This window comes from Plectropomus leopardus, chromosome 12 (genome assembly GCF_026936395.1).
Source record: "Plectropomus leopardus strain MGB_pleo_1.0 chromosome 12, ASM2693639v1, whole genome shotgun sequence".
In the NCBI taxonomy this organism is placed as follows: Eukaryota; Metazoa; Chordata; class Actinopteri; order Perciformes; family Serranidae; genus Plectropomus; species Plectropomus leopardus.
In genome coordinates this window covers 35,597,501-35,622,443 of record NC_142187.1, presented here as the reverse complement: position 1 = coordinate 35,622,443, position 24,943 = coordinate 35,597,501, and the positions used below count along the sequence as shown (strand labels likewise).

General features: G+C 40.3%; 1 protein-coding gene across 18 annotated transcripts in view; it reads right to left on the bottom strand.

The window, feature by feature from the left end:
* LOC121951929 (discs large homolog 1-like protein) overlaps positions 1-24,943 on the bottom strand; it is a 122,234-nt gene that overhangs the window by 45,776 nt on the left and 51,515 nt on the right. For 9 of the 18 annotated variants that reach the window (XM_088085977.1, XM_088085978.1, XM_088085984.1 and 6 more), the window contains one exon: positions 11,535-11,699. In XM_088085977.1, coding sequence (XP_087942103.1) covers positions 11,535-11,699 — 165 coding nt within the window. Of the gene's footprint in view, positions 1-2,783; positions 2,834-7,830; positions 7,984-11,534; positions 11,700-24,943 lie in introns of all 18 variants that reach the window. The other 9 variants (XM_088085991.1, XM_088085975.1, XM_088085976.1 and 6 more) reach the window with 2 other exon arrangements.

The following is a 24,943-nucleotide window of genomic DNA, read 5'->3' as shown; positions in this document are numbered from 1 at the left end:
CTTCCACTGCACCCTTCCTACATACATTTTGCGTTCTTTATATTCTATGTTTGATTTTATATTTTTAGATTGCTCCTTTATTTTTTATCTGATGTCTTATTCTATCTAAAGTTATTATTTTAATTCTTTCATTATATTAATTGTTTTGCACCTAAACACAAAGTCAAATTCCTTGTATGTGTGAATTTGTTTGGCCATAAAACGCGACTGTGATGTTAAAGTATGTGTTTGTCTGTTTGTGGTTCTCTGCTCAGAGACGAGGCTGGAACGTAAAGAGCGGTGGTATTATTGTTAATGGTTTTAGTCTTCTGTATTTTGGATTGTGTTACTGATTTTATCCTGATTTGATTTGACTTAGCACATTAAAAAACCAAAGTGTTATACTTCTGAAGAAATGAAAAACGTGCAGAAACCGAGAAAAGGAGCTCGATGGGTGAGGTTCCCACGACGTCAATCAGCGCAGAAACACTGACAACAACAAACGATTATAAAAAGGTTTGAAAAAAAAAAAATATATATATATACTAGTGCTGGGCCGTTAACGTGCTGCGTTAACGCGGGATTCTTATCGCGCGATAAACTATTCACTAAGTTGGGTCTATACAGTGAGCAAGGCACCAATTTCACTTTGTTGTTTAAGCGCGGATGTATACCTGGTCGAATTATGCGGAGGGGGCGTAAAGAAGGCGGAAGCTGGTCTGCCTGAGTGACCGGAGTGATTGGCTCAAGCCGTGTCACAAAGCTGCTGACCGTTAATGGTCTTCTTCATGACCTCTAATGTAGGCCCACAGTTCAGTTAGGGTCATGTTATCAGAGGCTGCGCCCTCTGCTGTTCATTCCAGTTAGCAGGAAAAAGCTTTTTCCACATGGAGACAGAACCTGTGCTCCTAAATGTCTGTGTTTAACAAAAGAAAAAAAAGTTAAACACCAAAGTAAATCTTATGGAACATTATTTTTCTTTACCAAATATTATAGTAGAACAGCTTTCTCAAGCAGTTTGTGATGCATTTTCATCATTTAGATAGATAGATATTATTTTGAATGTCTTTGGCAAAATTCAAATCTATAATTTTAATCTAGATTAATCTAGATTAACTACAGGATTGCAGTGAGATTAATCTAGATTAAAAAAATTAATCTATGACCAGCACTAATATATATATATAATTATTATACAAACAAAACAGGAAAATGACCTAAAGTGCTAAAAACTTTTTTTCTATAACGTTGTACTGATTCTTTGACAGTTTTCTGTATGTTTCTTGTCAAGTTGCTCATTGTGTATTTTCTGTTTATGAATGAAATTAAAACCTATTTTCTCGGGTTTCACATTAACATTTAGATACAAGAAAATGACCAGAAAATATATATATAAAAAATAAAAGTTAAGTAAAAAAAAAGACCCCAAGATGGTGCTAAAAATTTAAATGTCTTTTTTTCTGTCACTTTTTACTAATTCTTTTTTCATTAGTCATGGATTTCATCTCAAGCTGTTCATTGTGTGTTTTCTGTTTCAAACCTTTTCTCTCAGGTTTCAGGTTAACATCAAGTTACAAGACAATTACTAGAAAATATGAATAAAAGAAAAAAAAGGAAAAAAGGAAAGTAAAAAAACAAACAAAACAAGAAAATGACCACAAGTTAGTGCTAAAAATGTAAATATTTTCTGTCACGTTTTAGTAATTCTTTTTCAGTTTGATGTACGTTTTTTGCCAAGCTGCTTATTGTGATTTTTTCTGTGTTTTTGAATTAAATCAAACCTGTTCTCTCAGGATTCGGGTTAAAATGATTGTGAAACGTGTCTGGATGCAGCCCTGGAACACGGATGTGGATCCAGGTGTTAAAGGGTTAAGAGCGTCATCAGGAGGTAAAACAGACTCAGCCGCGCTCGGCCTCAGCGTAAACCTACATGTCGGCGCGCGCACGCGCGCGTGTGCGTGTGTGTGTGCATGTATGTTAACGTGCGTGTTTGAGGCAGTAAACAGGGAGGCGGTAGGGTAGCGCTGCGTGTCAGGAGCCTGGAGGTTGCTAGGCAACGCCAGGGAAGGCATGTGCTACTGCAGGGGTTCCTCACATCTGCCCAGAACATGATGCTGCTGTTTATGCAGGTGAATCTCTCCACGTCCACACATTCACGCATTTAAAAAATAAAGAGGAAAAAAAAGGCTGCACAGGTGTGACACGAGCCCCAAAAACCAGCACCTGACTTCAGCAGAGACGCTTCTTGCGTCTGAGGCGAGCGAGAACCCGGCTCCGATAACGGCCGCTGAAAAACATTCACCCCCAACGCTTTGACAATGCAACGACCCGCTCACAGCCGCTGCAGCCTCATCAACAAATCACCTCCACACACACACACACACACACTCACACTCACACTCACACTCACACACACACACACTCAGTCCTCGTGTCTCATGATGATGATAAAAACACATTGCCGGGACATGGGATGGTGAGTGAGGGCTCGAGATCTGCGGCGAAGAGCTTGAACCAGATGTGGAGGATTTTCTGCATGAATCCTGATCCACCACATGACGCAGCAGCAGCAGCAGCAGCAGCAGCAGCAGCTCCTGTTGCAACTTTTCCACATCTGCCTCACTCACTCACACACACACACACACACACACACACACACACACACACACACACACACACACACACACAGCAGTGCATGATCGTGCATGAGTTTACAGGCTGACTGCACACACGCGTCGTAGAAAATGACTCACGGTGCAGCACCTCCCCCTACCTCCTCACCTCCCTGAAGATTTATTTCCTTATGGGTGGTGCTGGTGCTGTGGTGGGGGAGGACGGGGACGGGGGAGGTGACCTACCAGGAGGCGCCGGTGGAGCCGCTTGGTTCTCCTCAGGGTGCCCATGATGCGGCGCCCCATCTTTTTGGCGTACCACACAGAGTTGAGCATGCTGCTTGTTGCTGCTGCTGCTGTGGTGAAGGTGGAGGTGGTGTGTGTCGCCTCCTCTGCGCCTCCTCTCGCTCCTGCTGCAGGCTGGCGGAGGTGGTGCTGGCTGGAGAGCAGACGATGGGAGGGGGGCTTCACTCCACCTTGTGTCCCCCCCTCCTCCTCCTCCTCCTCCTCCTCCTCCTCACAGACACAAACAGGGAGGCTGCAGAGACGGAGGTGCTGAGCGACGGAGACACGCCGAGGTCGTCCTCCTCCTGTCAGTTGTGGACGCCGGTGGTGGACGGTGACCGGTAAACGGTGGACTTGGGGCTTGACGGGAAAAGGCGAGCGCGGAGCCTCCGGGGGCGGATTAACCTGGCGGGGTGAGGGAGCATGGCGGAGCAGGCAGAGAGCGAGCAGGAGCAGCCGGTCGGCCAACCTCCGTCTGTCTGAGGCAGACAGCAACAACAGACTGCAGGGCTGACGGGAGGACGGCGGCGCGTGTGTGTGTGTCTCAGTGTGTGTGTGTGTTTAAAGAGAGCGCAGGCAGGGAGGAAGTTACTCCTCTGATCTCTTCTCTCTGCAGTCTGGAAGCCTCACGCAGCTCCTTCCCCGTCCTCCTCCTCCTCCTCCTCCTCCTCCTCTCGGTGGGTTTGGTCCAGCTGACCTCTGTCCTACTTCACACTTTGAGTTTCCGATGTGAGTCAGCTCGGGGGGAAACTCGCGCCTGTAAAATGCTGAGCTGTCGCAGCTGTGACGGACAGCGAGGTGATGTGTGATGTGAGGAGCGACCGTCACGACGGCTGATTCGACCGCAGTTTATTTACAGAGCTCACACCGTTAGCTGCTCACATTTTTACCAATACATTTCCAGGACTTTTTTTTTTTTTTAAAGAATTTTTAAATTTTTTTTTTTTTTAAAGAAAAAATTTTGTTTTTTCTTTACATATTTTGGGTGTGATTTTTTTTTTTTTTTTAAAGAAAGCATTTGAGATAAAAACAATTTTTAAAGAAATTATTTTTTTTGAATAATAAGTTTTTGGCTTTTTTTCACTATAGGAAAAAGATTTTTTTAAATTTTATTTAAGATGTTTAGCTATTTTTAAAGAGATATTCACATATATGGAATTTTTGCAACCCATTTTTTCTGACTTTTAACTTTTTGGTGACTTTTGGTGAAAAAACTTTTTTGGCAGTTTGTAAAGAAAACACGTTGGCTTTTTTTCTTGAAAATGTCTGGCAATTTTTTGATAAAAATATTTTGGCCTTTTTGTTTTAAACAATTATTTTTCTCTCAAATTTTTGGCTATTTTTAGAGAACACATTTTGGCACTTGTTTTTAACCATTTTTAAATTACTTATATGTTTTAATTTTTGATGCTTTTATGCCTTTAATTGATAGGAAAGCTGAAGTGTGAAAGGGGGAGAGAGAGACATGCAAAGGGCCGAGGCTGGAATCGAACCCACAGCGGCTGCGGTGAGGACGCAGCCTCTGTACACGGGGCGCCCGCTCTACCCACTTTGGTCAGCGTTTGTTGTTTTTAAATGTGCTCTGTCAATAAATCTGAATTGATGGTTTATATGTTCATGTTTTCATTTCAGGCCTGAGTGGCAGACGATTCCTTACAAACACTGACTTTTTAAAAATACAAATACCAACAAAATGTTCAAAGCTTCTCATCGCAAATACTGAACACCATGGAGCCCACAAGGCTCTGTCCTGGGTCCACTGCTTTCAAGCTTTATAAATGACCACTGGTGGACACAATCCAGAAAAAAGTATTTATATTCATCAACATGCAGATGATACTCTACTCTATGTAGCTGCCGATCCCCATGATCCCCTTTACTTTCTTTAAAACTGCATCGCCGACATCAATTTACGGCCAAACAAAAACAGAATCAGGACAAAGAAGAGATCTTAGTTATTAGTCAAAAACAACAACATACAAACACTACTGCAATTCACTGCTCACAGGTCTCCCCAAAAAGTTGATAAATCTGTTACAGTTTTAATTCATTTGTTGAGAACATTTCTAGGACTGTAGGAAATTTGCAGGAGTTTAGGAGGTTTGTAGGATTTTAAGACATTTCTTGGATTTTAGGACATTTGTAGGTTTTTAGCACGTTTCTTGAATTTAAACATGTTTCTTGGATTCTGGGATATTCCTCGGATTGTAGGACGTTTTTAGGACTTTTGGACATTACTACAATTTTACAAAATTTCTAGGAATTGAAGAAATTTTTGAATTTTAAAACATTTCTAGGATTTTAAGAATTTTCTTGTATTTAAAGACAATCCCAGGATTTTAGGATATTTCCAGGACTCTCAGACAATTCTGGGATTTTTGGAGATATCTAAGATTTTAGCACATTTCTATAATTTTAGGAAATTTTTAGGATTTTAGGACTTTAGGGTCTTGGCTAGGACCTCTGTCGGAGTACTTTTCTTGATCGACCAGCTCTGATTTGATGCTGTTTTATGCACTCCGGCACCTTCTGGAGACTAAAAGTCGCGCAGGCTGTAAGTTGAGCGTCACTGCTTTAAACTGTCCAACGTAAACGTATGAAAAAGACCCAGAAAACGTTTCCCTGAGAGTTTCCCTGCTTGGAATACACACTCCGAAGATCCCACGGTTTTCCATGAAATTCCAGGAACACGCATCTATAAATAGAGCTGGCCTGTCCTCCCAGCATGCTTTGCTGCAGCTGGGAATGAAGCGTGGCACAGATGAGACGATGGAGAAGGAGCATTAGTGACAAGTCATTTCACGGCCTCCGAGTCTTTGCCGTGTGATAAACACGCGGGAGCTGCTGTAAATCTTTGTGTCGCGGACGAACGGGTGATTGTGCGTTTTACCCTCAGCCCCCGTCACGCCGTCACGCAGCGCCTCACTAAATCTGCCCTTGTCCTTCTCTGCAGGTTCAACCCCCCTCGTCCTCCTCCTCCCCCTCCTCCTTCTCCTCCCCCTCCTCCTTCTCCTCCTCCTGCTGCATTTTCCTGCCGTCAGGATTTTCTTTGTCGGCATTCATCTCCTGTGTTACCATGGCGCTGCTGAGGAGAGCGAGCGAGAGGCGGAGGAAGAGATGAAAAAATGAAAGGAATAATAAAAAGAGGAGTGTGCAGTGCGTCCTCGCAGCCGGCGGCATCTTTGTGGGATGTGAGGATTCATTCACTGCGTTATCGCGGGCGGCGGCGCCGGAGATAGCTGCCTGCTGACGTCAGCGCGGGGACGGGCGTCCGCCGCACATCAAACGTAGAGGAAACAAAGAGGAGCAGGACGAGATTTCTCCGCCACAGAGTCACCGTGAGCAGAAACCCCGGGACGGCGAGGACGTCCCGACCGGCAGCGCTCGGTTCGGTCTGATGTCAGGACCCAGTGAGCGCTGGAATGTAACTGAGTACTTCTACTCGAGTACAAGTTTGAGGAACTTCACTTTATTCTGTTTAAGCTACTTTCTGCTCTGCTTCACCTCAGAAGGAAATACTGAACTTTTTATTTTTGTTGGTTTTTTTTTATGGAAGAAAATGTTTTGGCTTTTTTTTCCTGTAAGTCTTTTGTTGATTAAAAAACATTTGGGGATTTTTTTTGGGAAGTTGTTGGAGAAAATATTTTTGGCTTTTTTGGCAGTTTAAAGAAAAGTTGTTGGCTTTTTCTTCTTTGAAAATTTTTGTCAACTTTTTTTTATTTTTCTGACGAAAATATTTTGGGCTTTTTTCAAAAAAAGAGAGAACTTTTTTGGCAGTTTGAAAAGATAACATTTTTTCTTTTTTTGGCGACTTTTAAAAATATTTTGGCAATTTTTGACAAAAATATCTTATATCTTTTTAAGTAAACATGTTGGCAAGTTTTTTCTCACTAAAATTTTTTTGTCTAATTTCTAAAGAAAACATTTTGGAAATTGTTTTTAACCTTTAAATATTTTGGCAAATAAGATGACATTCATCCAAACTTTGCCAGGGTTCACTCACATTTTTACCAAGAAAGTTTTCCATGAGGCAAATTTTAAAGATCATAAATTCTCTGAATCGCACATCGGTATTCCTGATCAGTTGTTTTCATCACTATATTATAGCTTTTTAAAAAATAATCTGGCACTTTTTATTAAATTTGTCAATATTTAGAGAAAAAAATTTGGCTTAGAACATTTTTTTGATTTTTGGCTTTTTTTTTTAAACCTTAAAATCATTTGGCTAATTTTAAAGAAAACATTTTGGCAATTTAGTTTTGGAAATCTTTGAAGAAAATATTTTGAGTTTTTTTTTCTTTAAAACACGCTCTCCAAAGCTGCATGTTTTCAGTGAAAATTAACTTTCATCACACCCAGAAACTGTAAAAACAGGAATTATTGTTGGATTTTCAAATTTCCTACAGTCCCAGAACACAATATGTGTTACTAAACAGGTTTTTGAAACAAAATCCCATGATTCTTTCAAAGTTTTCAAGGTATACTTAGTTTTCCAAAACATTTCCAGGCCAAATTTAATGGCTTTTCCAGTTTTTCCATGACCGTGTGAACCTTGAGGTTCATAGTTAAGACCTACACATTCAATTCAGCACATCTGTCCCACTGTGGGACAAAGGATTAACTTAACTTAACTTAGTTTAACTTAGTTTAACTTAACTTAACTTAACTTAACTCAACTTAACTTAACTTAACTTAACTTAACGTAGCTCAGCTTAGCTTAGCTTAAAAACCTAAATGAGTGTCTCAAAACTGGCTGGTGACTGAGATCCGGTCAAACCGTCTCAGTGGAGGCTTTTTAGGCGGGACTTTTTGAATATGAACGTGGTCTCGGGAAGATAAACTCTCATGAACGTAAATATAAAGTTCAAACTAAATGTTTTTTGTTTTTTTTTTCCCAGCACTACTGAAGTGAGAGCATGGGAGGGGCGGGGGTGGAGGGGTGGTGGGGGGTTACCTGGATCGGGGGGTAGGGGTTGGAGGAGCAGGAGGGGACGGGGCTGTCCTCGCCGTGGGTATAGAGGGTGGAGGACGTGGGGGAGGGGAGCTCCGGGAGGTGCTGCTGTCCTAACGCTGAGGAGCCGTCAAAGATGCACTCCAGAGACGCTACCTACAGGATACAGGAGGAGCAGGAGGACAGACGGAGTCTCGCCGGGGTCAAAATACAGAAAGAAAAGGCAAAGCAGGAGAGAGACAGATCATCCTTACAGGGGACAGACAGAAGAGACAGAGAGAGAGGACCAGCAGAAAAGACGCTCTAGTTTGTCAAAAACATTGACTGAAATAAGGAGCATCTGGAAGTTATTTGGGGGACAGAAAGACAGAAATGAAGACAGAGTTAAGAGGAGAAGACTCTGAGTGGACACAGACAGGAGGAGAGACTGAAGACGGAGGACGGAGGACAGAGGACGGAGGAGGCATGAGGGACTCGGATGTGATGGGATGAATCACAGACGGACGGGCTGACAGCGGGCAGCGCTTTCTGAGGAGCTGCTGAGGCTGCGATTGGACAGCTGGTCCCTCTGGTCCCGCCCCACATGGACACCTGGAGACGCCTCCAGGAAATGGACAGGTGGAGGGGACAGACCGGGGACCAGTTTAACAACCTGTTGCTATTGTGTTGAACCAGATCCACAGTCAGAGCGTCAGCTGGCAAACTTTTCAGACTTTGAGCTTCAAATGTAGAAAAAAAGTTTAAGAAGTCAAATAAAAAGTTTTACCAGAAAAGTTTATTTTATTTATTTATAAATAAATATTTTTAAAATAATGAAAATATTTCATTATTTTATATCATCATTTCTTATTTTAGGATTTTAGGATGTTTGAGATGTCAGGACTTCTTTTAGGATTGTTGGACATTTTTAAGATTTTATTCTCTGATTTGCGGATGTTTCGACCAAATTCTTAATTTTCAGGACGTTTCTCATATTTTAGAGCATTTTTAACATTTCAGGACTTCTTTAGGATTTAAGGAGATTTTTAAGATTTCAGGACTTCTTTAGGATTTTAGGACAATTCTCTGATTTTGGGATGTTTCATTTCAGGACATTTTCATGTTTTCGGGATGTTTCTCGTATTTAAGAACAATTTTAAGATGCTGATGAATCATGATTTATTTATAATATACATTTGATTTTATATTATTTTATAAATATATTTACTTGTCAGTGAAGAGGTTAAGAATTTGGTTTTAATTTGTGTTTAATGAATTATAAAATTTCTAATTCAAAATAGATAAAAACATTAATGATGAAATTGGGACAAAGTAAATTTGTCCCAATTTTTATAACCTTTGAAACTTATTTCAGCGTCACTTTTTTTCTGCTGCATTAAAACGCTTTTTATAAGTAATTAAACCTTTGACACATCTTGCTTTTCTCTTATGATTTTTGTTGTTTTGCAGCCCAATAAAATATAAATAAAATAAAATAAAACAAAATAAAATAAACATAAAATAAGCTGATCTTTTAATGTTGAAGCATTTTAAGATTTTATTTTTTTGTCTGATATAAATTTAACATGCAGGACCGACACGAGTTATCAGGTCAAAGTTCTGCTGTAATTTCTCTCTTTTATTTTTGAGAATTAACCGTTTGTCAGACAATAAACTCAGAAGCTGTGAATCGTCCTCGAGACGTCGGTCCGTCTGAACGCCACACGGTGGCAGAAGAGCCCCACGGTCTGTTTTTTCTCCGTGAGTCTGATCTCCTCGCCTCTGTTACCATGACCACGGCAGCGTGATAAAACGCTGCGAAACATCAGATCTCAGCTCATCTGCAGATCGACTTCATCGACTCCAAACACACAGACGGCAGAGACGGAGATTTTACATAACGATGGAAACCGCTGGCTGATGAATAATAAGAGAATAAATCAGCCCATCAGTTCAAAAGCTTTTTAAAAAAATCTGCTTAATGTTTTTACATTTCTTTTCACTTTTTTAAAAAATATTTATTTTTCAACATTTTTTTTCAACGTTTTTTAACTCACATTTTCAGAAGATCAGAATTATCTCTGTTTGCTGAAATCTCTCATAAAATAAATTATTATAGATCATACTGCATTTTTAAAGATTCAGAGTTATTTATAAAATATAATTAATACTTTAAATCTTAATTAATGTATATTTTTTTATTTTTATGTATTTTCTGATTACTATTCTTATTACATTTTTCTCTCTGTAGGTCATAACTATAAAAATCAAAACTGAAAAATGCTTGAAACATTTTACTTTATGTAATAATCTAGAATTTATTAAACTTACATTTTTTTTTCACTATATTCTATTTTTTTGAGATGCAGCTGTACACATTTGTATATTATTAACATATACATAATATATATAATTATATACTGTTTTTCTTTCTTTTTGCAAATGTTGCTAATTTTGAGTAATTTAAGTTGCTTAAGTTGCTCACTGCATTTTACCAAAGTTTCAAAAAAAACAAAAAATACTGCTCAGATTTTAAAGGGTCAAACTGCAGAGACTGTGACGTCAGGGGGTCAAACACACACCTGACAGGTGTGTGTGTGTGTGTGTGTGTGTGTGTGTGTGTGTGTGTGTGCATGTGTGTGCATGTGTGTGTGTGTGTGATGGGGTCGTGGCGGGGGGACAGGTAAAATGAGCGGGAACAGGTATGAGCTTCACAGCAGCTTCAATGATTTAATGAAACACATTTAGGCAACACACACAAGCAACACGCCTGTGTGTGTGTGTGTGTGTGTGTGTGTGTGTGTGTGTGTGGAGACAGACGGATATACATTCGTCTGTAAATATAAATACATGAACAGAGATAAAGACAGAAGACAGGACAGAGACTCGCAGAGACACTTCTGACACTAAAGTGGAAAATTTACAAAAACTGATGAAACTTTTTGGATTTTTGCTTCATAAAGTTTATTTGAAACACAAACTGACGGATTCAAGACAAAATAGAGACCTCAGAGGCTGCTGAGGGACGCCATCGAGGACATCAGGACTTTAATATCCTCTTATTTGAAGACACAGAGACGTTATTATTGTCTTTTTTGAGGACATGAGACTTTATTGTTGTCTCCTGAGGACATCAGGACTTTACTATCTCCTTGTCTTGTTTTTAGGACATCGGGACTTAAATATCATCTTGTTCAAGGACATTGAGACGTAATTATCCCCTTGTTTGAAGTCATTGAGACTTTATTAACATGTTGTGTGAGGACATTTGGACTTTGTTATTGTCTCGTTTAAGGACGTTGGGACTTTATTATCGCCTCATTTGAGGACATCGGGACTTAATTATCATCTTGTTTGAGGACAATGAGACATTTTTACTGTCTTATTTGAGGTCATTAGCACTTTATTAACATCCTGTCTGAGGACATTTGGACATTGAGATGTTTTTAAGTCTCTTTTGAGGACATTGAGACGTTATCATTGTCATTGACATCAGGACTTAATTATCATGTCATTTTGTTTGAGGACATAAGGACTTAATTATTGTCTCATTTAGGGACGTTTGGACCAAATTATCGTCTCGTTTGAGGACTTTGTTATCGTCTCATGGTGCAAGTTGTGAATGAACGAATAAAAAGAAAGAGAGACAGAGGAGAGACAGAGGAGAGACAGAGGAGAGACAGGAGAGAGCAGTAAGGACAGACGTTGAGTCCGTCCTGGTGTCCTACCTTCATGGGGGAGATGTGAGCGTGGGTGACGTATCCGTGCACGTTCTCGATCTGGGACAGATTCTTCTCCGCTACCTGGACCAGCTCGGGTCCCCCCGCCTCCTCCGTCAGCTGGGGGGAGCTCTGGTCCTGGGGGGACGAGTCCTCATCGTGGTGCCTGTACTTCTGTAACGGCAAAAAAAGACAGACAGCCGGTCAGACGGAGCAGCTGGTCCAAGTCTCCACCTTCGTTTGTCTTTTTTAAAAAACCAAACCAACGAGGAACCTTCGGCGTAAAAACGCAGCCGTCCCCGTCTGTCTGTGATAACTGTGTGTGTGTTGATGCATGTGTCCTAAATGTAGTCCAGATTGTGTATTTGAGTGTAATCAGTGAATTTGCAGCTCAGCTCCTACAATAAGTCTAAAATACACTGTGGAAACTAAATAGTTACATTCAGACTGTTCAGGTCCAAAAATGCTCCATTGAAACCCATTCAAACTGACATTTTTGATCCCACAGCCATCAGAGCAGAAAAACAGGACTTGTATTATTTCTGGGTGTCATTCTGGGCTTTTGACTCTGAATTTGTCATTTTGACTATTTTCCACCCGATGAGGTCATTTTGACCATATTTGGCATATGGAGGAAATACATGCTATTTCCACTGTAGAAAATCGTATTAATTTATAATATTTTTTAAAGCCTGATTTTGAAAAGTGTATTTTGTGTGCAGAGTGATGTGAGTGTGAGTATTTGACACTTTGACACAAAAATAATAATGTATAAAAATCAATGTTGCTGCTGATCATTGACACATCCCAGAGTGTGATTATGGGAAAAAAACACCAGAAAAATGAATGATTTTCAGTATAATAGACGCTTAGTAGATTATTTTTGTTATCTTAAAACTTTGTGGCATCATGACAAAAAAACTGACATTTAAGGGGTTAAAATTCCAAAAAATAATGAATATTTGACATTTATAGTTCGGACTGATGTTGGTTTAAAAAATATGTTCAATGAAAGTAGAAAACAATATTAATGTTTAATATTTTTTACAGCTTGATTTTGAATTTTGTGTGCAGAGCGATACGAGTGTGAGCGATACTGAAGCAGACCCCAAATATTAAATTAATTTTCTTCTGGATTCTGGTCGAGCGGGAAAGACTTCGGCAAAGTGTTTTGTTCTTTTTTAAAATGAATTTCTGCTCTGATTCACAGCTCCTGCTGCTGCAGGGACACAGCAGCTGAGGCTCATGGGTATTCAGCGTCTCCTCAGCTCCAATCAATACAGCTGCATCTTAAAAAAATACAACATCATGAAAGAGTTAATTATTCTTAGTAATTTAATTCAAAAGGGTAAACTTTCATATATCCCATATTCATTATCCGTAAATATTTCAAGCCTTTTTGTTTTAATTTTGATGATTGTGGTTCATAAACTCATTAAAATCAGAAATTATCTGAATATTTCCTGAAATAATTCAGAGAATTAAACATTGTCGTTTATAAGCTCAATAACTGTTTGGGGCTCCTTTTTTGGGTCAGCTGTTTCTAATATTTGAATTCATTTTTTTTACATTTTATTCTAGCTGCAGGTCATAATTATACAAATTAAAACAGAGAAATGCCTGAAACATTTAGTTTCTGTAATGAGTCTCGAGTATATTAACTTGTCTTTCTTAAATAACTGATGGAAAATACTGAACTTCTTCATAATATTGTTTTGAGAAGCAGCTGTAGTTTATCCAGCAGAGTCCGATAGTCGAATGTCGTTTACAGAAAAACTTACAAAGAAAAAATCCCAAAGTATAAAACCACAGACAGCAGCGTCTCCTGTGAGGATCAGCAGAGAGCGACGAAAAAAAGACGACTCCAACAAACTGTAAAGTTTAAAAGTGGCCGAAAACATTCAGCTTCGCGTCTCGATGAGTCACAGCGGCGAGTCTTACTCATCGTTTCTCTGAATCGAACAGCAGAGAGGTGAGACGCCGCCGTCCTCACAGTTACATAACGCAGGGATGGACGCCCTCAGCGTCCACTCTGGACAGACGGGGGGACGCTTTGAGTCTACTGCAGGAAGTGAATCAATCAGCGGTTTGATCAGCGATCAGCTGTGAAACACGTCGGATCAAACTGTGCTCAGTGTTCACGCTAAATTCAACCATTAATATATGAAGCCTCAGAACCACAGAAATCAAAATCAGCACAAAATCAATAACAATGAGAACAATATCACAGAAAACTGACCACAAAATCACAGAAAACTGACCACAAAATCACAGAAAACTGACCACAAAATCACAGAAAACTGACCACAAAATCAAAGAAAACTGACCACAAAATCACAGAAAACTGACCACAAAATCACAGAAAACTGACCACAAAATCAAAGGGAAATGACCACTTTGCTTAGTATTTTTTAATAGTATTGTCTGTGTGTCTGTGTGTCTGTGTGTGCTGAGCGATATGAGTGTGTGTGTGTGTGTGTGTGTGTTTGTGTGTATTTGTGTGTGTTTGTGTGTGTGCTGAGCGGTATGAGTGTGTGTGTGTGTGTGTGTTTTTGTGTGTTTTTGTGTGTGTGTTTGTGTTTGTGTGTGTTTGTGTGTGTGTGTGTGTGTTTGTGTGTGGTTTTGTGTGTGTGTGTTTGTGTGTATTTGTGTGTGTGTGTGTGTGTGTGTGTGTTTGTGTGTGTGCTGAGCGGTATGAGTGTGTGTGTGTGTGTGTTTGTGTGTGTGTTTGTGTGTGCGTTTGTGTGTGTGTGTGCTGAGCGATATGAGTGTGTGTGTGTGTTTTTGTGTGTGTGTGTGTGTGTGTGTGTGTGTGTGCTGAGCGATATGAGTGTGTGTGTGTGTGTGTGTGTGTGTTTGGTTCGGAGAGAGCAGAAGAGCGTTCCCTCTGCGTTTCACTCGTATCGGCGTTCACTCGGAAACACAGTTATTAAGCCGCTCGGGTACTCTCGGGTCTTTGGGCGCCTGCGTTGGTTTTGACGAAGACTGATCCTCTTTGCTTCAGTCGCAGGTTTCGGATCAGCGAAAACCTGAAACGCTGCCGCCAGCCGCTTCAAAGGGACGTTAATCCGAACGGGATTATCCCGCGTCTGATTGGCTGCGGGACGGATCGGCTGGCAGGTCGCTGGTCGCCCACCGACACTCGCCCAAATGATCCCTGCACGCTGGCAGCAGAGGACTCTGGGAATTTCATCTAATTCACCGACTATTATCGAAATACATTTTTGTCTGTTTTTTTTTTAATTATTATTTTATAATTTTATTGTTTTAACATTTGATCTATTACTGTACATTTCCCTGCATATATCTGGAGTCTTTATTTAATATTATTATTTTTGTATCTAAAGGTCGGATTGTGCCTCTGCTGTTTCCTCACTCCCCGGTTTTAAAACGCACTTTTATTTTTAGTCTTACAGTTTTGCTTGTATGAAAAGCGCTATCATTGATTGATTGATTGATTGATTGATTGACTGACTGACTGATTGATCTTACGAGAGGAAAAAGCTCACATTCTGCTCTGATCAAAGCACTTTTTTCTCGTGGGTCCTATAATGTAACTTCACGTCTTTTAAATCACTGGTCCGCACACATCGAGGCCACGCCGAACTAAACCGACACGCAGAACCGTCCACTGTCTTCAGGTACAACAACCTGCGAGCGAAGGGGGACGCGTCCACCGATCAGCCTGAGAGCTGCCAGACACAGACGCAACGATAGACGGAGAGACAGAGACAGAGAGACAGAAACAGAGACACAGAGACAGAGAGACAGAGACAGAGAGACAGAAACAGAGACACAGAGACAGAGAGACAGAGAAAGAGACAGAGAGACACAGAGACAGAGACAGAGAGACACAGAGACAGAGACAGAGAGACAGAGACAGAGACAGAGAGACAGAGACAGAGAGACACAGAGACAGAGACAGAGACAGAGAGACAGAGAAAGAGACAGAGAGACACAGAGACAGAGACAGAGACAGAGAGACAGAGACAGAGAGACAGAGACACAGAGACAGAGACAGAGAGACACAGAGACAGAGACAGAGACAGAGACAGAGAGACAGAGACAGAGAGACAGAGAGACAGAGAGACAGAGACAGAGAGACAGAGAGACAGAGACAGAGACAGAGAGACAGAGACAGAGAGACACAGAGACAGAGACAGAGAGACACAGAGACAGAGAGACAGACAGAGACAGAGAGACACAGAGACAGAGAGAAAGACGGAGACAGAGAACACCTGCAGGACCAGGAGGTGTGAATCTGAACAAACACTCAACACCACAACAACATCATCATCATCATCATCATCATCGTACGGAAGAAGCTGCTTCACACGACGTGAACACATTCTCATTTCCTACATGTCACACCTGACATACGTGTTGAACTGTGAATTATCACAGGTGAAAACCACATGTGAAGATCTCACACGTGAAAATGGTACTCCACCTTCAATTAAAGCGGACGGAAAACAAAAAATAAAAAATAAAATATGTCACATATTTGAAGCAGAAAAAACAACAAGGAAAAAATGTTTAAAAAAAATACATTTAATTTATTTTAAAAATAAAAAAAAATTAAGCATTGTCTTCAGGTAATTTTCTTGTTTGTTTTATGATTATTTAAATAATATTTTGGTGTTTACATTCAGGCAATTATTTAGCAACTTTTAAAAATTATTTCTTACTAATTTTTAGGCCATTTTCTTAAACTTAAATTTGGTCACTGGCTTCTTCCCATGCATTTCAAAGAAAACAACCCATTTGGTCAGTTTTTAAAGGGTTAACGGACGCTGAAAGTCACAGAAACGTTTCACAGCGTAAACACGAAAAACAACAGACTGATTCCCACACAATGACCGAAGCTCAACACCACGTGATTTCCGTCAGCGTCCTCGGCTTCATGCCTCCTGAAGAGACCTCAGCACTCAAACGCATCAACAAGCCTGAATCATCTTCTGAGCGCCAACAGCTGAGCAGCGCCAACAGCTGAGCAGCGCCAACACCTGAGCAGCGCTAACAGCTGAGCAGCGCCAACAGCTGAGCAGCGCCAACACCTGAGCAGCGCTAACAGCTGAGCAGCGCCAACAGCTGAGCAGCGCCAACAGCTGAGCAGCGCCAACAGCTGAGCAGCGCTAACAGCTGAGCAGCTGAGCAGCACCTCACTGTTTCACAATTTTAAGCAGAGAAATCTCACATTTCACCAACACCCTCTGATCTACTCCCGAAGCTTCTTCTGAATCCGAACAACACGACGCTGAAACGTGTTCCTGTCTTCGGCTGCAGAGAGGAAAAGGTCTATAGAAAAGGTTTGTTTTGGGCATATTTTTTTGTTTGTTTTGTGAATCTGGCAATTTTATTCTCTGAAAATTTTTCGGACAATTTATAATGATTTTTTTTCTATATTTATATTCTATAATATTTTTTTAACATTTAGGTGCTTTTGAGAAAAAATTCCAGCTTTTTTTTCTTTACATATTTTATTTTTTTTACAAAGACAACATGCCTTCCAAACCCGCGGGCCGACCCTGACGCTCGGCAGAGACAGCAGGTCTTTAAGCTGATCTCAAAGCATCAAAAACACTTTGACGATAACTGCGCAAAGTCAGCGTGCCGATGAGGATCATGTAATACGCTTTTCTGTCTCAAGAGTTCCGACTTTTAACACTTTTCAGTTTTATCGACGGTCAGGGAGAAGTTTGAGATGACGTCTACAGATGTGAAAGTGAAGTTTTTTGAATGTACGTTAATGTGAAGCCTGAGCTGCGTCTGCAGTCATTATCCACGACGTCGCGCTCTGATCTAATGAGGGCAGATGATACTTAAACCGACCTGCAGCCAGCGTCGACTGCATCGAGTCAACGCGGTGAATTATTGACTGTTTCTCTGGAAATCTCACCAAGACCTGGATCTGTTTCCCCTCGAAATAACTACATGATTTCTGACTGAATTCTGCTTTATGTGTCCCAAATAATAAAACATTATCTCTTCAGGACTAATATACCTTTTCAAGCTTGACAACATGCAGACTATCAATGTAAAAAAACAAAAAAAAAAAACAGAAAAAAAATTAAATGAAATAAAAAGGAGTTTAAGTATGAGTATAATATAGTACCAAATTTTACATTGAGATATAGAGCCCTTACAAAGTCTCATTTTTACACCTTCTTTTGCTTTTGTCACAGAACTAAATGACAGCAGCATCATGTGACTCCAGGGTGTGATTTTTAGACAGCATGCCGGCATCACGGAAACAAAAGAGTTGGGACGTTTAACGCAACAGTGTCGGCTTCTAGTGTGACATATAACATACGTGTCAGAAGCTCTTTATGACAAAAACAATCACATGAACTCACTGTTTTCACTATTTGAAAAAAAAAAAAAGTTTTTGGTGATATTTAAAGAAAACATTTTTGGCTCATTTTTGGGTGAATTTTCTTTCTGATTTTTTTTTGTGATTTCCTTTCCTTAAAAAAATCTGTCAAATATATTTTCTTAAAACATTTTTGGCAATTTTTTCCCTTCAAATTTTTTTGGTGATTTAAGTTAATGCTAAGATTTTAGCATCTTTCAATGATTTTAACACATCTCCATGATGTTAGCACATTTTTAGCATTTAGAACATTTTTAAGATTTTAGCGAGTTTCTAGGATTTTAGCACATTTCAAAGATTTTAGAACATTTCAAAGATTTTAGGACATCAGGGTCATATCTAGGACCTCTGTCGGGGAGTGTGGGGGTACGAAAACAACTCCCAGTGTAAATCTGATTTGTGCCGGGGGCTGTAAGTGAGCATCTGTGAGTATCAGAGGTTTTCGGGTTCGGCTGGCTCCGTGTTGTCAGCGCGCTGCAGCGTCTGAGCCCACACGTCTCATAAAAGCTGCACTCAGTGTTCAGAACTGATGACATTTTCACCGTCTGTTATTAAGATATAAAACACGGAGGGAGGGGGGAGGCGCTGATGTGAACGACAGTGAGACGGTCCTGTGAACACACCACAGTTCAGCCTAATGTCGGCGCGTCCTTCAGCGAGACACTGAGCCCACTCACTGTGGACGAGGACAGCACAAATGGAAATGTGGACGTAGGAGGCAAAGGGGAGGTTTCCACTGATGACACTGTCTGCCTGAAGAGAGCCGCGGCCTCCTCCTCCTCCTCCTCCTCCTCCTCCTCGACGGCGCTCTGAGAGCCGAGGAGGCGGAGGAGGAGGAGGCACAGCGCCGACTCCTGCCTGCCAAAAGCTGCTATAAATAGGAGCATCAGCACGGAGCGGATGTAGCAGGATGTTGAGGAGGAGGAGGAGGAGGAGGAGGAGGGCTTCTGGATGATTCAGGGATGTGATGAAGAGGAACACACGGAGGCGAGGAGGAATATCCCTCTAGAGTCTAACTGGAGGAGAAAATACTTCATGTACTCTCTATTATTATCTTTTCTGTTTGTCAGTCAAATGTCTGAGAAAAACGCCACATTTCTGTAAATACTTTGATTACTGAACGCCCCGCTGGCCTCCTGCAGCCCGCCTCCTTAACGCGTTGTGTTTTTAATAGAGAAAATATTGTCTATTCATTATGGAACGACATATTTATGCATGAAAATTAAACTAAAATATGTACTCTGCTGTGCAGTGGAGCTGCTGGTAGTGGCCGTTGTTTTTGTGTCTTTAGATGAAAAGCAGGACTCCTGAAATTTCACCGGGGCATACGGTACATGACGGTGCATGACGGTACAAGTGTCCCCCTTAAAATTTAGGCAATTAAAAAAATAAATAAAAAATAAAAATTGGCAACTTATTTTTCTCTAAAAATGTTTGGTGTTTTTTTTTTAAGAAAACATTTTTGCAATTTATTTTTAATTTTTGGTGACTTTTGAAGACAACATTTTGGCATTTTTTCTTTATTTATTCAGGGCAATTAAAAAATCTTTTTTTTTAAAAATAATTGGCCATTTTTAAGGAAAAGATTTTGGCAATTTCCTTTTTTTAAAGGTTTTCAGTGATTTTTGGCATGTTGTGTTTTATCACAGTGAGAAACTGCAAAAACAGAAAACATCTTTGGACTTTCAAATCTTTAATTTCCATGACTTTTACACAACTCTCAGGGTATATTTCCTTTTCCAAAACTTTTCCAGGCCTGGAAAGCGTGACGTGCAAATTTCTTGACTATTTTTAGTCTTGTCATGATCATACAAGCCCTTAATCTATTCAACTTCACGCTCTGAACATAAAACAGCAGCTGCGCTCGTACCTGCAGTCCCGTGTTTCCTGTTTTCTGCGGTTATGAGCTGAGAGCAGCTGACAGCTGAGTGACGTCACGGAGGAAAACAAAAACACGGCACACTGAAGGTTAAAACGCTCTTTGACCACCGACAGAGAGATCAGACGGAGAAAGTTACGCTGTGGTTCAAACTCGAGCTGAAGCTGTGAGCAGACCGTCTGATTTTAGAAACGAGGAGAGAAGTCCAGACCGCCCACACATGACGGCCACTTCCACCAACGCTCGCTCACGTTATTTTAGTCCTGCCGCTCTGACGGGAACACGCTGAACATCTCAGAGCGCACAGAATATGAGGAGGATTCACCGACGACCACCGACAACCCGAATCTGCTCACGAGGTCACGCGGACAAAAACACGGAGAGACTGAGACATGTTTTCAGTATGATGGTGGACGGAGAGACGACGACTGTGAACCTGTGATACTCCACTTACAGCCCACGGGACAAATCTGGACGGCGTGAGGGTGCCGGGTGGCCCCCGAAATCATGTTTTAATTTACAATTAAAATAAAGTGATTAATACTGTGAAATGTTTTTGTCCTTTTAGTCTCCATAAGGTGCCAGAGTGCAAAAAAACAGCATCAAAATAGAGCTCGTTGATCAAAAAAAGAGCCATTTTGGTCCCAAAATCCCAAAAACTTTGTAAAATTCTAGAACAAAAATCTTAAAAACATCCTAAAATCCTGGAAACGTCATAAAATCCAAACAATGTCCAAAAATCCACAACACGTACTTAAACACTAGATATGTCCAAAATCCTAGAAATTTCCCCAAATCCTCGAAACATCCTAAAATCCAAGCAATGTCCCAAAATCTTAGAAATATCCTAAAATCCTGGAAAAATTCTAAAATCCAAAAAAAGTGCTTATATCCAAGAAACTCTGAAAAATGTCATAAAACGTGAGAAAAGTCCTAAAATCTTAGAAATGTCATAAAAAAGTGTTCTTAAATCCTAAAAATTAAAAAAAAAAGTCACAAAATCCTAGAAACATTTTGCAAACATGTCTCCAAAGCAAAGACAGTTGATTCTCTCTGACTTAAAGACTCAGATTATTTTTTAAAAAAAACTATAAATAAACTGATTTATTGACGTATTATTACAAATGAAACTATAAAATCATTTAAATGAGCTCCATCGTTACCAGCTGCAACATTAAACTCATCAACACATAAAAACAACAATAACTTGTATTACTGTCAAACTCCACTTAATGAGCACTTTCAGTTACAGTATGAATGCAGGACTTTTACTTGCAGCAGAGTATTTTTAGACAGTAGTTTTACTGCTTTTACTTGAGTCAAAGATCAGAGTACTTCTTCCTGCTCTGACTGACGGCGCTCAGTTTCAGAGGCGTGTTTTCGGGTCCCGATCAGACCCCAGATCAGTCCGGACGAGCGTGCGTTTGGAAAAGAAAACACGGATTCATCAGCTGAGCGTTTGAAACTGCAGCTCACTAAATACTTTACGGCTCCACCGTTGACAACTTCCGGCACAATCTATCGAGTGTGTGGTGGTGAGCGCGGTCGATGGCAGCTGATCAATGAGGCTTAATTAAGACCAGCTGCTGTGACGAAGCAGTCACAGAGCAGAGCGTCCGACCGTCTGACGTCCAGTCTGAGACACTCAAACCGAAAATCGAAACAAAATCTACGAAAATCGCTGTGCGCACAAAAAAATAAATCAAGCTTTACATTAGAAAAATGTATAAATATTATCTGCTTTCACTGATTTAATCTGATTTGATTTAACCAACATCAGTCCTCATAATAAATATCAAATATTCATTCATTTTTAGAATTTTAACCCTTTAAATGCCAGGTTCTTGTCATGATGTCACTTTTTTCAGATTTAAAAAAAAAAAAGAAAATGTATGATTTTCAATATACTACATGCAAAGTAGACTTTTTTTTGCTGATCACAGTTTGGGATATGTCAGTGATTAGATCCAATATTGATTTTTATTATTATTATTTTTCTGTGCAGTGTAAAACACTCAAACTAAACTAATGCTCTGCACAATAAATGCACTTTATGTGGTTATAAAAAATATTTTACATTTATAGGATTTTCTACTTTCATGGAAAGTATAAATATATGAAATATATATTACACACACACACACACACACACATATATATATATATATTTTTTTTTTTTTTAATTTTTTTTGTGTCCTCCTCAGTGTGTGAGTGTAGCTGCTGACAGTCTGGGATATGTCAGTGTGTGAGTGTAGCTGCTGACAGTCTGGGATATGTCAGTGTGTGAGTGTAGCTGCTGACAGTCTGGGATATGTCAGTGTGTGAGTGTAGCTGCTGACAGTCTGGGATATGTCGGTGTGTGAGTGTAGCTGCTGACAGTCTGGGATATGTCAGTGATCAGCAGCTACATTGACTGTGACAGGTCACCTAGTGGAAATAGCATGTATTTCCTCCAGATGCCAAATATGGTCAAAATGACCTCATCGGGTGGAAAATAGTCAAAATGACAAATTCAGAGTCAAAAGCCCAGAATGACACCCAGAAATAATACAAGTCCTGTTTTTCTGCTCTGATGGCTGTGGGATCAAAAATGTCAGTTTGAATGGGTTTCAATGGAGCATTTTTGGACCTGAACAGTCTGAATGTAACTATTTAGTTTCCACAGTGTATTTTAGACTTATTGTAGGAGCTGAGCTGCTAATTCGGTGAATTACACAAAATTTTTACCATATGCATAAACCTAAGGGTTCGAGAGTCTTTCAATTCCTTCAGATTAACAACAGATCTCAATCACATCCTGATCCAGGAGTCTGACAGTTCAGAGGTCAACACAGCGTCCAACGACCCGTCCTCCACTGTCCAATCAGAGCCAGGGGTCAAAAGGTCAGCTGGAGTCCATCAGAGTCCATCCTCTGATGTTTCCTGAGGTTCTTTTAAAGGTTATGCATCATATTGTGATGTTATCCCATGTAACTGTATTTACTTTAATAAAAAATGATGATGAATCATCATTTTACTCTCCCTGAATGTAATGAAATGGAGACTTTGCTGCGTACGACTCTGCACTGGGTGAGACGGGAGAGACTGAACGTTGGTATTGTGGTGTTAAAAGAATATTATAATTGTTGTTAGGAAATGGTTTATTGTTTGGGGTAAAGTGAGCTTAAATAAAAGAAAAAAATTCTAGCAAATGGGATTATTAATATTGCAATTTTTTATTTTTATTTTTTTAAGAAAAAACTGCCGTGAAATCAGGCATATAGGGCCACAATATTTACAAAAACAGCCTGCGAAATGCCAGTGGGACTGTTATGCACGCTAATTTTGGGTGGAAAATAGATGTAAGAAGAAGACGACAAGCTGGAAACAAACTGACACACGAATTCTCAGAATAACATGCTCTTAATCTTTGCCTTTTTTGCTGTCAAAAGCTTTGAGAGTAAAATTTCATTAGTCGACTGAGACGCTTCGAGCCGAGCAGTTCTTTTGTTTTCTGTGCAGTGTTTTTCTTGGGACGTTTTGGTCCCCAGATTTTGCTGTGGAGTGAGCGCTCTTGACTTTCAAGCTACTCTTTGATACAAGCAGCTGCAGACATGCAGGCAGCGGCACAGAGAGACCTTCTGCTTACAGGTGGTGAATTTGCAGCTGTGCCGATGCACACTGAACGTCCTGCGGCGCCCGCTTTAACACTTTGTACGAAGAACAAAACAAATCGTCGAATATTTGTAATGAACAGCCAAAACAGATTCGACTGGCATAATTTTAAGTCGGATGGTGAAATATGTTTTATTGTGCGCACTCAGAATCAAAGAAAATAAATATGACCTTCCCTGATGTGTTTGTCCCGATTAATAAAATTTGGACTTTTTAACATTTGACGACATTAAAACAAGCAATTTGGCTTGATTTTGGTCAAAAAACATGGGACGATGGCAATAAGCAAAAAAGAGGAAGTTTAGCAAAAAATAACAAGAAATTGGTAAAAACTAAAAGAAAGTGACATCAAAATTATTTTTAAAAATTGTCTTACATGCTTTATTATTATTAGAGAAAAATATTTGAAAATAATTCTATACCTAAAGGAAATTGTCTGTCGAGTTTTGTTTAATTACTTCTTTCAAGTAATATTTTTTTTACTTTTTACTTAGTGGGAAGTTGTTCATTGCTTTACATGATTTTATTATTATTATTATTATAACAGAAAAAGACAAGGAGAAGCTTGTGTTTTTATTTCATTTTTCAAGCCATTTTCTTTTTTATTACCATTTTCCTTTTTGTGTGTGTGCTCATGTTCAAGAATTTTTTTACTAACATATTGTGAAGCTGTTTATGACCTTACATGCTTTATTATCATTATTATTAATTATTGTTATTATTATTATTATTATATGAGCCTCATCCAGTAAAGCAGCAGATGGACTGACTGATCGCTCTGCGGATGACGGATGTTGCTTCCCCTCACAGGTCTGTTTTTCTTTGATATTCATTTCTGAACCAAACGGAAACGACCACAGCTCGAGTCTCTGCACGCCTCTCTGTCAGCGGGTCTCGTGCGTGAGCGAGCTCTCGCTTCGTCGGTGTTTCCCTGCCGAGCACATGTTGACCACACATGCACGTGCCTGCCAGCCTGCCACCGACGCTCCGCCCGCCAGCCAATCACGCCTCAGCGCTGCTGTGATCAGAGCCTCCGATTGGCCGGTTTGCTGAAGCGGAGAGGACAGGCGGCGCGGGCGGCCTATGGTGTCGCGTCAGGTCAGACTCGGTGACGGCGAGCGAGAGGGCCTTTTTCCCCCTCAGCTGCTGTCTGACAGGCGCAGAGCTGCAGCAGAGCACGCTTTATTTTTTCACTGTTTTCAGGGTTTGTATGAAGCGTTTTCTGACTCCAGCTCGTCCGCCCTGCAGTGTTTCTGTGTCTCGCCCACACGGCTCAGATCTGTGCTGGGCTGCGCCTCATGCTCAGAGTCGCTCCAAATCTCTGCTACGGTTTCAGTTTTTTGAGATTTCGGTTGAGAAAATCTCTGTTAGAAGCAGCAGGAAGAGACGCCGTCCTGCTGCCGCTGCCGAGTTCAGGGCTCAAACGCTGCTGAGTGAAAAAACTCTTCCTGTAAACTGACAAACCGATGAGCTTTAAAAATGTCAACATGTCATTTGTGGTGTTTTTGGATT